The 16240-nt window shown below is 47.1% G+C and overlaps 1 protein-coding gene across 2 annotated transcripts in view; it reads left to right on the top strand.

Moving 5' to 3' along the window:
- SPATA13 (spermatogenesis associated 13) overlaps window positions 1-16240 on the top strand; it is a 66577-nt gene that overhangs the window by 17403 nt on the left and 32934 nt on the right. For both annotated transcript variants that reach the window (XM_045566745.1, XM_045566744.1), the window contains exons 2-3: window positions 3845-4210; window positions 5991-6135. In XM_045566745.1, the coding sequence (XP_045422701.1) occupies window positions 3845-4210; window positions 5991-6135 (511 nt within the window). The remainder of the gene's footprint in view (window positions 1-3844; window positions 4211-5990; window positions 6136-16240) is intronic.

Here is a 16240-nt window from a genome sequence, read left to right as displayed (position 1 = left end):
ACTTCATTTAGGTCAGGCTTCTTTCTGTTTAGATATATTTGAAATCAAGTTAATAATTGGCTTTCACTGTGTTTTAAAAAAAAATGTTTTGAAGTGGCTGGGCACGGTGGCTCATGCCTGTAATCCCAGCACTCTGGGAGGCTGAGGCAGGAGGATCGTTTGAGCTCAGCAGTTCAAGATCAGCCTGAGCAAGAGCGAGACCCCATCTCTACTAAAAAATAGAAAAAGAAAAAAAAAAATAGCTGGGCAACTAAAAATAGAAGAAAAAGTTGGCCGGACATGGTGGCATGTGCTTGTAATCCCAGCTGCTTGAGAGGTTGAGGCAGGAGGATCACACTTGAGCCCAGGAGTTTGAGGCTGCTGTGCACCACGGCACTCTTGCCTGGGCAACAGAGTGAGACTCTGTCTCAAAAATAAAAAATAAATGAATAAATCTGTTTTGAAGTGTCTATCTGGAGGTAACAAAGTCTATATTGGCTTTTTGTTTTCATAAAGTGAAAAAAAAGAAACTTTGTATAGGGAAATAATACTAAGGAAAGCACTTAAAAATATACAGAGAAGCAAGAGTTAAAAGGGCGGGGACTCCACTGAAAAGTCTGTTTACAAAAGTTTACGATTTGGGTGTGAATTGGCTGTTCAAGCTGATAGAGCCGGGATTGATCCACTGGACTGGGCAGAGCTGTGGCGCGGCCATGCAGGCAGGACCCCAGAGAACATGGACGTGGTCAGCTGCCTGCTCCTTCAGTGTGTCTGTGGCCACCCCCTGCCCACGCCTGAGGTAGGTTCTCAGCTCCCTGGAGAAGGTTGGTTGTGGGCACGTGTGTGTCTGTGGATCCCGGTATAATCACAGTCGAGCTGTATTCCCTGGAGGGAACCTGCTAGCATTCCAGCAGTCCATAAGCTTTCCTAAGGATTTGGTTTTGGACGACCCATCAAAGTTCAGATTTGTTTGACAAGGAATTTCATGCTCTTCTGGCTAAGAATCAGTATTTGAATGTGAGCTTAAATCTGAGGGTTTCCCCCCATCCTTCCTTTTATAGTTTTGCTGAAGTAAAATGACAAACATTTCAATTTTATGTGTTATTCTGATACCTGATTTTTGCTATTCCTAGAATATTTGGGACCTTTCAGAGGGCATGTTTTCTCCTTTTATATCTTCAGTGAAACTGTATATATACTGAAAGTAAAGGGTCTTTACATGTGTTCCACTGTGCTGACACTGAGGCATGATGTGTTAAAGGAATAATCCTGTGCCCTGTCCCCTGCTGTATACAGGCCTGCTTTGAGCACACCTTCCCATACCCAGCCTCAGGCACTTTCCAGAGTATTCCCTTATTTTGGGCACCACTGAGAAAAAGCAGGCTGCATGTTGGATAGCTGCAAAAATAAAACAAACCAAGATGCCCAAAAAAACCTCAAAAAACTGCACGCACATTTGTGAGCAGTTACATTTCTTGCCTGTGATTTTGTTGCACTTCTGTTTTTCTAGCATGTTGTTTTTGAACCTTTTCATCCCAGGCTAATAACATAATTGGGTTTATTCTCACTGTGTACTGAAGTTGTGCCATGTGATTCAGTAACTTATTTAAAGTATTCATAATAATCTTTTTCCTTTGTTACGTAGAAAGTAATATTAGCTTTTCCATGATTTTTCTCATATTTTCTGATGGTGATAATGGGAAGGAAAAACTTCTCCTCTAGGCTCAGTTCTTGGGGACGTGTGAACTAAACTGACAAAAGACAGATGTTTATACGTGTGTGTGTGTGTGTGTGTGTCTGACAGAAAGAGAAAGAGAGTTCACAGAAAAGTGTGACTCAAAGAGGCAGCTAGAATTGGAGGCTCATGTACCATCTTAGTGGGGGGGGGGACTTACAGGGAAACAAATGGCTTTTAGGAAAGATATAAATGGGCTTTTAGGAGAACGAATGAGAGACATGATGGTTTTATGACAATGTTTAGTTGTGGATTCTCCTCTCTTCCCTGGCGGAAGCAACTCCCCGGAGGGGATTTATGATAGTTGAGTTCTTTCGGGAGGCTCTGCTTTTAGGCAAATAACAGAGTTCAGAAAAGAAGCCTATTCTCAAATGCTTTCAGCTCAAAATCATTTTCATGCCACAGTGGCCTATTCTGTACCCCCTCTGTGGTGATGTGGGTTAATGACAGCACCCCAGGCGGTAGGAATCGCAGCGTCAGTGGAGGTTGCTAGGACAACCTTTTTTTGGAGCAGAGGTGATGATGTGACATTTTGGGGGAAACTTCTGAGACAGAAATTACGAGGCCCACCTTTTTGTGTCTTTGTTGCCACTAATTGGCTGTGTAGCCCTGGGCGAGTCATTCGCTTCCTTAGGTCTCAGTTTTCCTAACGTGAGGACCGAGGGGCTGGAGTGGAGGACCCATAGGTCCCTTCCTGCCTCCTCGCTCTCGTCACTTCTTCACCGAACAAGGTCTTACTGAGCGTTTAGACACATCAGGCTGGAAGCCATGAGGCCTATGTCACAGGTCTCAGGTCTCCGTTTCACTGGCCAGAGGTGTGTCTTCTTGGGCCACCACCACCCACCGTCTGCCCTTCTTCAGGCCCAGCCAGTCTGGGGACAGGCAGGGCTCCAGGGCTGCGTCGCCAGCTCTGCAGGCGCCTCCAGGGACCCCGGCTGCAGCCCCGCTGTCAGAGTCTGCCTTCCTAGCTGTTCTGCTTGTCCTCCCTGTGCCTGTGGCCTGACAGCCCTTTTTGTTTTTATCTTTAAATAAGGAACAGGGATGGAAGCACTGCAGGTGCCCAGGCATCCTTGCAGGCTTGCGGCTGGTGCCTGCCGCCGGCTCGGCTCCCACAGGGCTGACTTTGAGGGGTCTGCCGAGATAGCCCTATCTCAAGGCAGGCTTGAACCCTGGGGACAGTTACTCTTCGGCACAGCTTTTCAAGAACGATAATTAAATCCGCTGATAAGGGCTATCTTCCTATGTGGCATCTCATCCTTCCAAGGACCTACTATTCCCCAGTGAAGAGTTGCAGAGTCAAATTGCAGAAGTCCGGTAACTTGCCTGAGGTTACACGGCCCCGACACCATCACCGTCATGACAAACCTCATGTGTCTTTCCAGTATGTTGTGTTGCCTCTGAAAAAATTACTTGAAAAATTAGAAGTGTTGCCTCATTTAAGATCATAGTCTTGAGCTGTGAGATTGTCCAGTCTAAACTAAATTCTGAGATCCGGAAAAGTTGGTTGTGACTTGTCTGAGCTCTCACAGCCAGTGAGTAGCCTGCTCTAGTTCCGTGACCCTAGGTCAGCGCTGTCCCCATCAGACCGCTGCCCAGAGGCTGTGGCAGGAGCCAGGGGGTCCCGAGTGCTGGGTGTTGGGTCCTGACAGCCGTGCACTTAGTCCTCTGAAGGCACCTTCTATTTTTGCTGGGTACACACGGTTGGGAGGAGGTCCCTCAGGGCAGCAGTGGGTAGCATCGCCCATTCATTCATTTCTCCTCCTGGCTGACCTTCGGGCCCCCAGGCGGCTGTTATGTATATTTTGGGGGACACTTACCCTAGTTACAGAGTGCATTTTATAAACTCACAATGGTGCTCCTTTTCCTAATGTCTTTTATCACAGCTCATCATTGGATACCAAACATTACTATTTAAATTATGCTTTGATTCAGCCTAGAATGAAAGATGGATTTGGTTATTTTAATCCATGTTTTAGTTGTATTTTCACTGTCTATTACACAAATCACTGTTTTAAATAAACAAGAAAGCCCCGAGGCAGAGCTGGGGTTGGGGGGGAATACATACAGCTAGTTCTTTTTTAACACCTTCTTGGGTGTTTGAGCTCACCTAACCTGTTCACGTTTGAAAAGGTTGTCGCTGGTGACCCCTGGAGGCCAGGCTCGTCCCAGGAGGAGGAAAGGACGGAGGCACAGAGAATCAGCAGGAGGAGATGGGGTTCTGGACGGCGGCCCCGGCCGCGGCCCCTCTCCGACTACGGCCAGCTGGCCAGCCGCAGCCTGTCTATTCCTGAAGACTCCGTTGCTGCGGACCCCCAGGGGGAGGACCGAGTGGACGGGGACCCCCAGGCGAGCGTGGCCGCTGGCGGCCCTGCAGACCAGAACACCTCCGTGGGCTGCCCCAGAGGAGCTCGGAGAAGACGCCCCATTTCCGTGATAGGTGGGGTCAGCTTCTACGGGAACAACCAGACGGAGGAAATAGAGAATCTTCTGACCCAAGTAAGACCTGGTGTGCGTCTCCCACCGCCGGCACAGACCTCCGGCCTCCTGGCCTTTGTCCCCCTGCGAGCTAAACAGGATGCTGCCTTTCCTCCTCCTCTCTCCCTCAAGGATGACGTCATCCGCTCGCTGCCTCTTCTTCCTGACTTTGTTGAAAACATGCATGAATTCAGACTAACCACCTGACATGGGGACGCCTCCTACTAATCTTTCTTTCTTTCCTGGAATCTCAATAATATGTGAAACTCACTCGTTTGCCATTTGTTTCTGAATAACTTGAGATTTTAACCAGGGGAAGGTAGCAGTGCATATCTAGTGAGCTTCCTAAAAGAAGTAATTCTTAAAAGAGAAAGTGTGGTCCATTGTTAAAATGGAAAGAAGAAAATAAAGATGTGTATTTTTTTAGGAGATAAGAAAGTAATTTTTTCTACCATTTTCTTTATCTTCAAGTTGCAACTTTGCAACTGGTTTGACAATAGATTAAACGTTTACCATTGGTCCCTTAGTATATTTTAGTAATTCAGAAAGTATCAGGTACCCAGTGAGCACTTTGAAGATGTAAAACATTTAATTAAAGGCCCTGTTTTGGAGAAGCCTATAACGTATTTGGCAAGGCTAATACCCTGGTCGTGGTCAGATGTTCGCAGAACAGTATGTGAGTAATGCATATGCCCAATTTCATTTTTAAACCTGCTACCTGATGTCATAAATAACCTGTAAAATTCTCCTAAAAAGGGAGTTCTATACAGTATTAGTAGTGGACTGTATGTTTACATTCTCCCTGTCAAGCCCAGTGCAGTGGTTTATAGGAGGCACTCAAAAACTCTTGTTTAATTCAATTGAATTGAATTGAATTCTTAAGGTAAAAACAAACTGAGTCAAAGAATATCATGAAATCTTTGAGGACTGTTTTGTTTTAAGATGCTCCACTTGCTAGGAAATAATTCTGAACTAAAGCAAATTGTAATCTATTTTAACTCAAAACACAGTGTAAAAAAGATCTAAAGTGTTTAGAAATTATTTCACTTCAGAGCATCAAAAAGGAATGTAATGAAATAATTTTCTGCACTGTAACCTAATTCAAGGAGTTGGGTGGGAAAATCTTAAGAGAACCTAAGGAAAGCTTGACCCAGCCGGGCCTCTGCTGCATAGTTACAGGGATCGTTACTATGGAAAACCAGAAGGGCATTGTAGACAGTTCTAAAGAGACCTGGGTGAATGCGTGAAAAGCCAACTCTTCTTTTAAATAAAGCTCAACTGTCATGTTAGTTTAGTGAAGCAGGAATTGTCTTCAGGTCCACAAATCCTCATCCAGGGCCTGCAGGTGCCAGGCTCAGTAAGAGGGTCTGCAGGGTGGAGTAAAACCAGGCTGAGTAACAGGCAAGGACTGAGTCTGTCACCCTGGCCGGGTCTTCAGCTCCTGGGCAGGCATCCTCCTAACCCTCTGTCCCTGCGTCTCAGTGAGAACTCTACCCCTTCCTGAATTTACCTTGCTCTTCTCAGACACCTCACTTTTACTTAGGGTTACCTGTTGGCATGTGGCTGTCGAATGAGAGGAAGTTTGATGCCGCGAGGCTGGTGAGCTGATAATAGATTGCTAAAAACCGTAGAATAGCAAATCGCCACCGAGCCTCGGTGCAGCCTGCAGCTCTTGGCAGGGTTTGGAGAAACCACCTCACATCTGTGAGTGGCTTCGAGGTGCGAGCGTTGTGCATGTGAGTTGCTTGCAGGAGCTGCCACTTCCTGGCACCTCTCACAGCTTTCTGCTTCCCTTCCGCAGCCGGCAGCCAGGCCACCCGTGCCCGCTCACCAGGTGCCACCCTACAAGGCCGTGTCGGCCCGGTTCCGGCCCTTCACCTTTTCCCAGAGCACCCCCATTGGGCTGGACCGCGTGGGACGCCGGCGGCAGATGAGAGCGTCCAACAGTGAGTCTCAGTCCCTCCCCTTTCAGAAACCGCTGGGGAACCGTCCCTTTGCCTGTTTCCGGTTCACCCGAGGTGCCCAGGTGATCCTGGACCTTCGTGCCTCCCTCTGGGCCAGGGTGTTCCCTGGGAGGGAGGACGGCTCATGCCGGGAGGCGGCTGCACCGTCAGCTGTCCGGGGCGGCTGCTCTGCGCACCATCCAGGCGGCTCTCGGTTTGAGAAGTTTGCTCCTCTCTCTCTTTGGCGTCTGCATACCTGGGTTCCAGCAGGTGGCAATCCCAGTAAGAACTGAGTCCCAGGCTCGAAGTGTCAGCGGGGCTGGGTCTTGGGAGGGCTGTGTGGGAGGACCTGTTCCAGGCCTGTCTCCCAGCCTCGGGTCGCCCTGGCGCTGTGTGGCTTGTGGATGCATCATCCTCAGCTGCCTTCATGTCCCTGTGGCGCTGTCTCCCAGTGTGTCTGTCTCCTGGCCAGATTTCCCTCTGTGTAAGGACACCCGTCTTACTGCGCTTGGGCCCACCCCAGTGACCTCATTTAACTTGATCGTCTGCAAAAGTGTTTCCGATCAGGGCACACTCCAGGCACTGGGAGTTAGGGCTTCACCGTCATCTGAGCGGACATAATTCAACCCAAAACATATACCATGTTTGTGACCTTGTGCACCATGTACACATGTGGTCAAAGATTTTAACAGAATAGGCAGAAATAAAAATAGTGTTGTGGGAGTGGCAGGAGTGTAGGGGCCTTCTCCAGCTCACCCACACACACAGACAGCCTGCTTGTGTTTTCTCTGACACTGGTTTTGGTTTTTGTTGTTTTTAAAACTCTTAAATTTAGGATTCTTTTGTTGAAAAGCAGCAAAAACTAACCGGCTAGCTTAAGCAAAAAGGGAATGTATGGGAAGGGTGTCAGGTGCTCCCAGAATTGGTGGCATGGCTGGGAACCCGGCCAGGAAATGCTCGACAGTCAGGTTGCTCCTGGGAGCTGAGGAACCACAGGAAGACGTGTAACGGAAGACTGGCCGTAGTGCCACCTCTGGGTACAGGGGAGGCCACCCTGTCCTCTGTCGCTCACCCAAGAGTCAGAGTCCCAGGATGGAGGATTCACTCTCTGTGTCCACCAGCTGGCGGCGCTGGATCAGGGAGAAGGACTGGGCACCTCCAGGGACACCTGGCCGTTCCCATTTGGAAGCAGCTGCCTGGTTCCCCAGCTAAGGCTGAGTGCAGGAGGGGAGGGAGGCCGTGCTCCCAGAGGGGCTCCAGGTATGGCCAGAAGCACGGACAGATTCTGGATGGGAGGGAGGGAGGCCGTGTTCCCCAGAGGGGCTCCAGGTATGGCCAGAGACACGGACAGATTCTGGATGGGTCTCACTCTTGCTCGCTCATTTGTGCATTCAGTGACTATTGAGTGCGTACCGTGTACCAGGTGACAGCAATGAATGGAACAAAGCCCCTTCAACCACTTACATTCTAGTGAGAAGATCATAAATTAACAAGTATTTAACAGGGCAGACAGTGCTGTAAAGAAAAATAAAGCAGGGTAGAGGCATGCGCTTCCAAAGAGCGTCACCCCAGCATGGTGCACCTAGTCCACCGATGCTCGAACCATCCTCCCCGGTTACGCCGCAGCGCCTGGAGGCTGGGACTCCAAGTAACAGCCATTCCTTCTCCAGTTCCCTGGCAATGTCCTATCCGTGTTTATGACCGGAGGTGAATTTAAGCAACACACTCACCATAATGGGAGGGGAGGAGGGAGGGAAATGAGAAAATTTGGGATACAGCAGGGAATAAAGCACAGTAAAAAGTTTACAATCCAGCATTTGGACAGATTCCGTTAAGTCTGTACATAGGATTCTCCCCGGCACCAGTGGTTACTCTGGGGAAGATGACTGTGGGGAACGTGAGCAGGTGGGAGCAGGAGAGGGGGAAGGCCACCTGCCCAGGGAGGTGACGCAGGGGCGGAGAGTGGGAAGGTGTATGGGGGCAGCGAGGCAGAGCCTCGAGGGAGGAGAGGGCCCAGAGGAAGGAGCTTCAGATGCCCAAAGACAGGCAGGAACTCGATGTGTCTGAGGTCCCGAGGGGCCAGCGTGCCTACACTCAGGGAACAAGGGACGGAAGAGGATGCTGTGTGCCCAGAGGTAGCACGTGGCTAGAAAGGGCGCTGCAGGTCACGGGGAGGAGCTGGGTGGTTCTACACGTGGCGCAAAGCCATTGCCAGCTGGAGAGGAGTATGTGCTGATTTCTGCTTTCGAGAGGGACAGTGGTTTTGGGGGGGAAGGCGGAGGAAGGGAGGCTGATGTGAAGGCTGTCGCATGAGTCCAGTTGAGGAACATGGTGGCGGTGGCCACAGAAGCCATCCCTGTTTGTTTTGGGTGCTCGTTTTCCCAGCGGTTCCCATTAGAACCAGCCCCAGTTCCAGTTCGGTGGGGCCAGGGCTGTGAACTCCAGAGGAAGTACATTTCCCCTGGGGGACTAATTTCAGCTTCAGCAGAGGGAAGAAAACGTTTTGCGAGCGTATCGTTAAGGGAGCCTAAGAAGCTACTTCTATCTTTACCCTTGGTTTCTGGACCCACGACTTGGGCTGTGGGTGAGCCTCACCACATTAGTCACTGGTTCAGGGCCTGCGTCCCGCCAGGGCAGCACGGCAAGCTCAGGGCGTGTCTCCAAGCTGCCTCTGTAACTCCATTTTTATTAGGCCATTATGGGGTGTGATACGGTCACATGCCTCTCTCACCGTGGAGTGCCGTGGACATCAGTGTTGCGTAAGACACCGCAACAGTGTAGCAGCCGTCAGGAGGATCCCGCAGAGGCCTGACAGTTAAGGAAAACAAATCCAAGTCCAGCATAAGTGGCTCTTCCAGTAAGGACAAATCGTCGCCCCTCTATTACGAAAGGCCCCACTGTAATCAGCTTTCCCCAAGCAGCTATCTGGTTCCTTGGACGAACCGTATCATTAGCTTTGTTGAGGGGAAGGCCCAGGCTTCCTGTGGTCTAGCCCAGGCTCGGCATCCATTTCTGCCACCATGGCCTTTTTCTTTTTTCCTTCTTTTTATGAACTCACTGAGCAAGCATTGAGGTGACTAGGAAAGAAGATTGACATCTGCACAGCGGGACACAGTGCTCACACCTGTATTAACAGCCTCTTTTGCAGTAAGGATTCTCATGGGACAGACATCTTTGCACGCTCTGAGTGTATTCCCACATATCCGATCCAATCCCCTTCCCCAAACCAATCCCCAACCCATTTTGCTCTTTTCGCAACCCCCCAGGGGACCCCTAACCTGGAGTGCACACAGCTAAATCTCTCCTGAGGTCATCTCTCTTTGCCACTGGGGGGGTTCCTTGTCTTGGGGACACAGCTACCAGGTCAGTGGTGGAAGATCCCTTTGGGGGAGGCTGGGAAGAAGACATGCAGTCATAGGGTACCCACCCAACGTCACCTGGCTTCTGCTCCAGCAAGAAGCACTGGGTCTGGGAGTTGCATGAGGGCTTTGATCTCTCCACCATGTTTTCTCCATCATGGTGGCTCAAGTCAGGCTCTGCCCACCAGCCCTGGAGAGTTCCTGCTCCACAAATCAAGTAATACCTTAGTGTAATTCCCCATCAGTTTTGTTCCTGGGGACCCTGAGATCAGTTAAGCACAACCAGAGATCTCATGGGTCAGACTAGGCCAGTGATGGTGCTGACCCTGCTGCCTGGTGCCATAACTACGCCCACTTGTCCGGTGACAGATGGCTCACCTCCATGGAGGTCCACGTGTTCAGTGCAATGGAAGCATCTCTCACCAGCATCTCTAGAGAGATTAGCAGCGCATTGATTATAACAGTCGTTGCCACTTTCATCCTCTGAGAGATGTAGTCTGAGGGTGGTGAGACTACAGGGTCAACCATCTCTAGCATTTCTGTCTCTCAGTCCCAGAATTCCTTCCTTTCTGTATGCTAAGGGTTTTAGGGTTACATTATTCCGGCCTGTTCCACGTGCCCTTCCTTCAGGATGTATGGGCCAGTCAGAGATAAGGCAGGGACCTAAATAGGGCAAGAGGAAAACACCAACACTAGGCAAGAGCACCATGCAGTGGTGCAAAGTTCTGAGAATGGGGAGCTAGAATGGCACCCAGATTGATACCCACAAACCAACTGTAAAATGATCATTTTTACATAAGTGGGGAGATTTTCACATGAAACATTTGGTGACATGAAGGAATTATTGTTAATCTTGTTAGCTGGGATGACGGTAGTACAATTATGTTTAAGTCTTTATTTGTTATAGATACAAACTGAAATACTTTCTGCATAAAATAATACATGTGAAATTTGTTTTAAAGTACCCCCCAAAAAGTTGGTGGGAAATAGTCGAAACAAAATTGGTAAAATATTGATAATTGTGGTTGCTTTCTCTGCTTTTGTGTTTGATTGAAATTTTCTATAATAAAAACTTTTTAATAATAATAAAATTATATTTTCTCCTCCCTGGTCAAGTGCTCTCAAAATCTCCAAATCCATAGTGAAAGATTGGTTAATGGACACAAAAGTAACAGCTAGATAGGAGGGGTAAGTTCTAGTGTCTTGTAGTATTTTAGGGAAACTACAGTTAACAATAATTTATTGTTTCTTTTCAAATAGCCAGAAGAGTGGATTTTGAATGTTCTCAACACAAAAAAATGATAAACGTTTGAGATGATGGATATGCTAATTACTGAGTTGATCATTACACATTGTATACATATTTCAAAATATCAGTCTTTACCCCAGAATTATGTACAATTATTATGTGTGAATTAAAAATAATGATAAAAGCAAAATAACTCTCCACATCAAGAAATACCCACAACTAAATTTTTCTCAAAATATAGAAAATTGAACATTAGCAATTTGATTTTTTTTTTATTTTAAAGAAATGAAGACCTACTCCTAGGTAAAGCAAGCTCCTCCCCCTTCTCAGAACCTTGCACTACTGAACTGTGCTCTTTCCTAGCACTTGGTGTTTTTCTCCTGCCCTGTTTAGTACCTGTCTTATCTCTGATGAGCCCGTGCGGTCTTCGGAGGAAGGTCGCATGGAACAGGCTGAGTAATGTTTATTGACTGCATGGGTGTGGTGTGTGAGATAATAGAATCAGGATGATGAGTCTCAGTAGTGCTGATATGTGCCTTTATCAAGCTCATAGAGGGAAGGCTACCAGTCTATGAAAACTCTATTGCTTTTTGGTGATGATGTTTGTAGCTTCCTTTTACCTGGTTTTAGGAAGGGTACCTATGCTGTTAGAACTTTGTCCCAGAAAATTCTCTTTGCTGCCTTTGCTTTCTTCTTTAATGAAGCTTTTCTATTACATTTGAGATGACTCATTGCATCACGGCTTACCTGTGCTCCTAATTTTCCTGTACTTTGGATTCCAGCAATATTTCCTCCCATTCCTAGTTTGTATATTTGGATCAGAAGTCAAATTTGATAGTTTTTCAAAATTCTTAGCTTCATGTCCATTTCCCTTCTCTTTCTACTTACTCTATCCAGAGTTCAGATTAGTCTGTTTTGTGATAAGCCAAGTGACTTCTGTTCAGTATCTCCTCCAAGGGAGAATACCCAGTTTCTTGAGTGTCACTCTGGAGGGGGTTCTCTAGCAAAGCGCTAAAGCCAGCCCGTGCGCTCAAGTCAGTAGATTTGGTTGTACCACTTTCAAAGAAAGACATCTATCTGTTACACTTTTTTAAAGCCCTTTGGTTAGCTGGTAAGTACTATATTCGAACATTTAATAATAATGCCAGGTAATAAAGGAGAGAAAGCAAGATTAAATACAGTGATAACTAGGCATAAACACTAGAGAAAATGCCCTTCTAAGGGGATACAAACATCCACAGCGTGAGTGGATGGCTTTAAAAATTTTTTCTAACTTAAATAATTGCTTGATTTGATTTTTAAATTTGTTTACTTTTTTTCTGTGATCATACTCACTTTTTGCAAGCTAGGAAAGAGAATCAAATTAACGCAGTCTCGCCCTCTGGTGACGTGGGCTGAATCTCTCAGTCCTCACCAGAAAGATGTAATAACATGAGTTGCTAATTAAGCAAGTCGTAGAACTAAATCGTAACCACCTATCCATATTTTTCATTAGGAAACAACCAAAAACCCAGTCCTTTCAAGGCATGATATAGATAAAGAGTGTCTTAATCTACAGAGGATGGTGTGAGCCAAATTGTATGCTGGATGACCTGTCTGTGAAGCACATCATAGCTGGCCAGTGATGCTGAAATTTGGAAAACCTGCTCTGAGGTTCTAAAAATACCTTGTTCTGCTGTCAATAAGGAAACAAGTACAAAGTATTACAGATGCCCTGAAATGGATCATTGCTTCTACTGGGATCTACCGCAAGAGCACAAAGTTAGCCTGGGGAATAAGATACTTAAAATTTCAAAATAAATTCCTTAGTAATAAGAAATCCAGCATACTGCCTTTTTCCTTTTGCCACAAGAACAAATTAAGGACTATTTTAAAGAAAGAGTTCATTTCTAAAAAGGGTGGTGGCAACACATTCTAGATCCACAGAGAAACTTCCTGCTTCGCCATACAGTTACTGTTGCTGTTCTTCCACTGTACATATCCATGTGGAAAACCTAATTAGGAGCTTTTTGCCAGGACCAGGAGATAGATAAACGAGAGCGTGCCCTAGTTAGCTAGTTGGAAGCTCAGTTACCGTCTTTTGGGATGGACCCATCTGTATGGGTGAGCCATAGTTTTGATAAACATCTGCAAACTGCCCTTGGGCATTGGCTTTAGGCCAGTGTCTTAAACTTGGCTTAGTTCCTCTGTGACCTCCTGCCACCAAGTTGGGTGCTGGTCCTCACAGGTTAGTCCCGGGAGCTTTGGGGTGCCATGCAGGGGTGCGTAGGGGTAAACCCTCGCTGAGCCGTTGAGAACCAGAAAGGCCTAAGCAGAAATTGCTGAGCTCCTGAGGCTCCTAGGAGGTCGCTTCTCGTAAATGGATCCCTGAATCTTCCTGCCACGGTCCCGGGTCCCAGAGCGAGTTGGGGCGAGGGGCGTTGGCCCATGTGGGTCTTCGCTCATCGGCCCCGCGAGGACCCCAGAGCTCACTTGCTTTCTTCATCTGGTAAACCTTTACACAGATTTAAGGTTGGTTTGTCTAAAGAAGAAAAAAAAAAACGTACCAAGACATTTTCCAGTATGTTCAGGGCCCAGTAGCTTCCAAGGCCAATTGGGGGTTTTCATGAAGGGGGCAACATTATTTCTGAATCTACAACTCCTGTTTCTTCTGTTTGATTTCATGCTAAAATGTATACAACCCTTAGAAACAGAAATACTAATTTATGTATTTATTTACTTTTACCTATTTAGGGACTAGTGTTGGTTGTAAAAGCACATCGATTCAACATTATTACAATACATTCATAAGCTTCAAATTATTGGGAAATGCTATAGGATCTGCCATTAGGGCATAATCAAACAGCCTGACCTCAGGAAGTGTCCAAGGTGCTCTGAAACCTTTCTGGGTTGGATTTTCAGTGTTCTCTTGGTTGCAAGGATACTTCCTTGGTTTTATTCCACTTAATAAATGTATAATGTATTATGTTCCCATTATGAGTGCAGCACTACACTGGGGGCTGGGCCGTCGGGAGGAAGCAGAGTGTTCTTGTAGGGCTGCCAGGATGGTAGATGGGAAAAGCCACCACAACTGTATAAACAGGGTGACTGTCAGATCTGGGGTGTCCCAGGACTTCCTGGAGGAGATGACATCAAAGCTGAGACTCGGGGGATACAGGGTAGTTGGATTAAGTGTGTTGCTGGGGCGAGGGTGTATTCCAGGCGGAGGGAGCAGCGGGTGTGTGGGTGGAGGCAGAGAAAAGAGCACCAGGAGAATCTGAGAGTGGGGTGGCCCAGCAGAAGCTGCCCCCCCAGACCCACACTGGTCAGGCCGGAGCTGTCCTCCGTGCCTCTGCGAGGCCAGCCGGCCGTGCCCGCGGCACGCCCCATGCCTGCCTCCCTGGGCTGCTCTCTGGGCTGCTCCTCACGGGTTGTGTCCTTGGGAGTCGAGGGCATGACCCCAAGCCTGTGTCGGCAGTTGTATTTATTATTGTGATTATGGAACTTACTTAGATATTACGTAAGCAAATGAAATGTGATGAGACTGCAAAGAGATTCACATCTATGAAAATGAAATAAAAAACATTGGGGGGACTCAATAAAATTGAATTGTTCAAAAACATTTCTGTCAAATTAGATGAGAATTGACAGCTTGGAAAAATGGAAGAATCAAGGAGTCTGCACTCTGGTTGCCTCATCAGTGTCTGTGGTTTTATTGCTAGACTTGAAAGAAGCCAGAACTGGAAATCACGGCTGACGTATTACGGGTATAGATTGTGCAAGAGAGAACGCAGAATTCCAGTCGGATGATCGTACACAGAGAGCCCCGTCCCACAGCAGGACAAAGATGAATAGTTGCACCTTTATATGTTTTAAGTTCAAATGTCCACGGCACAAACGTGCGGATCACTTTTTCTGCCTGAGGACTTTTAGGCAGCCCGATCGCTCCAGGTGGGAGGACCGGAGCTGTAGGGTCCTGTGGCTGCAGCAGGATGCTGGTGAGGGGCCGCTGAGAGGCAGGGCTCCACTAGACGTCTGGCTGCCTGAGAAGGAAGAAGGAGCCTGGGGCAGCCAGGGGCCACGAACAGCTTTTAAGTGGAGTGAGACGGTCAGGTTTGCATTTAGACAGATCACTGGGCAGGTTGTGGAGTAGAGACCTAAGGAGTCTGTTCCCTAATCAAGTGGCAACGGAGCCCCGACCTAGGAAAATGACAGTAGCACTGAAGAAATGAACGACTTGGAGGTCAAGCTAATTGTCTGGATGTCTGGGGCAAGGGAGGAGGACTCCGTGCTGACACCAGTGCCCGGGAGATAGGGAGCATGGGAGAGGAGCGCGTGGGTCGGGGAGCTGGTTCCAATCCAGGCAGGTGGAGTTGGAGCTGCCTGTGGGACAGCTCAGTGAAGAAATCACCACCCCGCCCTTGGTTGTAAGTCTCTGGCTCGAGGAGGGAGACCCACGCTCGGGGTGAAGATTTAGGAAGCATCAGCAAGATGGATGGCTCTTAAAGCTCTAGAAAGGAGTGTGGTCCTGGGGGTCGGCAGGCGGTGAACCCTGAGAAGAGGCTCTCAGGCAGTGCTCTGAGGATCAGCAGCTTTTGGGGACCAGTAAAGGAAAAGAAATTCACAAAGAAGATAGAACAAAATAGCCAGACAGGTAAGTGGTGTCCCAGATGTCAGAGGAGGTCAGGGCTTTGAGGAGCAAGTGGTTGACACTGTCAAATGAGACCCAAGTGTTAGGAGTGAAAAACAGCCATTGGACTGAGCGGCAAGGAGGAGCGGGGTGACCTTAAGAAAAACAGCCTCGGTTCAGCAGTTCAGCGCCAGGGCAGAGCCAGAATGCAGTGGGAGGGTGTGGGGGGAGTTAAATTTCAGGATTGAGATATTTTATCTACTTTGCTTAATCTGCGTTGACGGATTTCTGATTTTATGGTTGAAAATATCCCATAAAAGCTAAGGACTGGTTGAAAATGATTCGTTAGGCTACCATATTAAAAAATTGTTTTGGCTTTATGCTACCAGTATCTGAAAGCTCATTAACATGTATGAGTCAGTGTTTATTCAGAAGAAATAGTTAAGGTTAAAGAGACATCAGAAAGTTTTACTTTTTGATTTAGAATTTATGTAATACCCCAGCATTTAGGAATGGGGAAATTTAATCATAATAAGTGCTTATATAATTTAAAATTTGATTTTTTTGATCAGGTAAATTGAACAATAGGAAATTACTGGAGCATATTTATTTGAAAATTCTTATAGTGAAGAAATTTATTAAAAGTCTTTCAATTTGTTTTTTGCTTGTTTAAAACAAAGAAAGTGGGGGAGGTTCTTTTTTTTTTCCCTTTGTTTGGTAGTGGCTTTAAAAAATCCTTCTGATTTGTTAGAAATAACAAATTTATGCATTGATAGTTCGATTAAATACATCACATGTTTCTGTTTTTACTTAAGATATTCAACAGAATAAAGCAGTAAGAATTCTTAGTAGACCTAATGACTCCCCAAAGAAAGGGGACTCATATAGTTA

The sequence above is a fragment of the Lemur catta genome, chromosome 13 (genome assembly GCF_020740605.2).
Source record: "Lemur catta isolate mLemCat1 chromosome 13, mLemCat1.pri, whole genome shotgun sequence".
Lineage (NCBI taxonomy): Eukaryota > Metazoa > Chordata > Mammalia > Primates > Lemuridae > Lemur > Lemur catta.
Note: the sequence above shows the minus strand (reverse complement) of the source record. Positions and strands in the feature narration are given on the sequence as shown.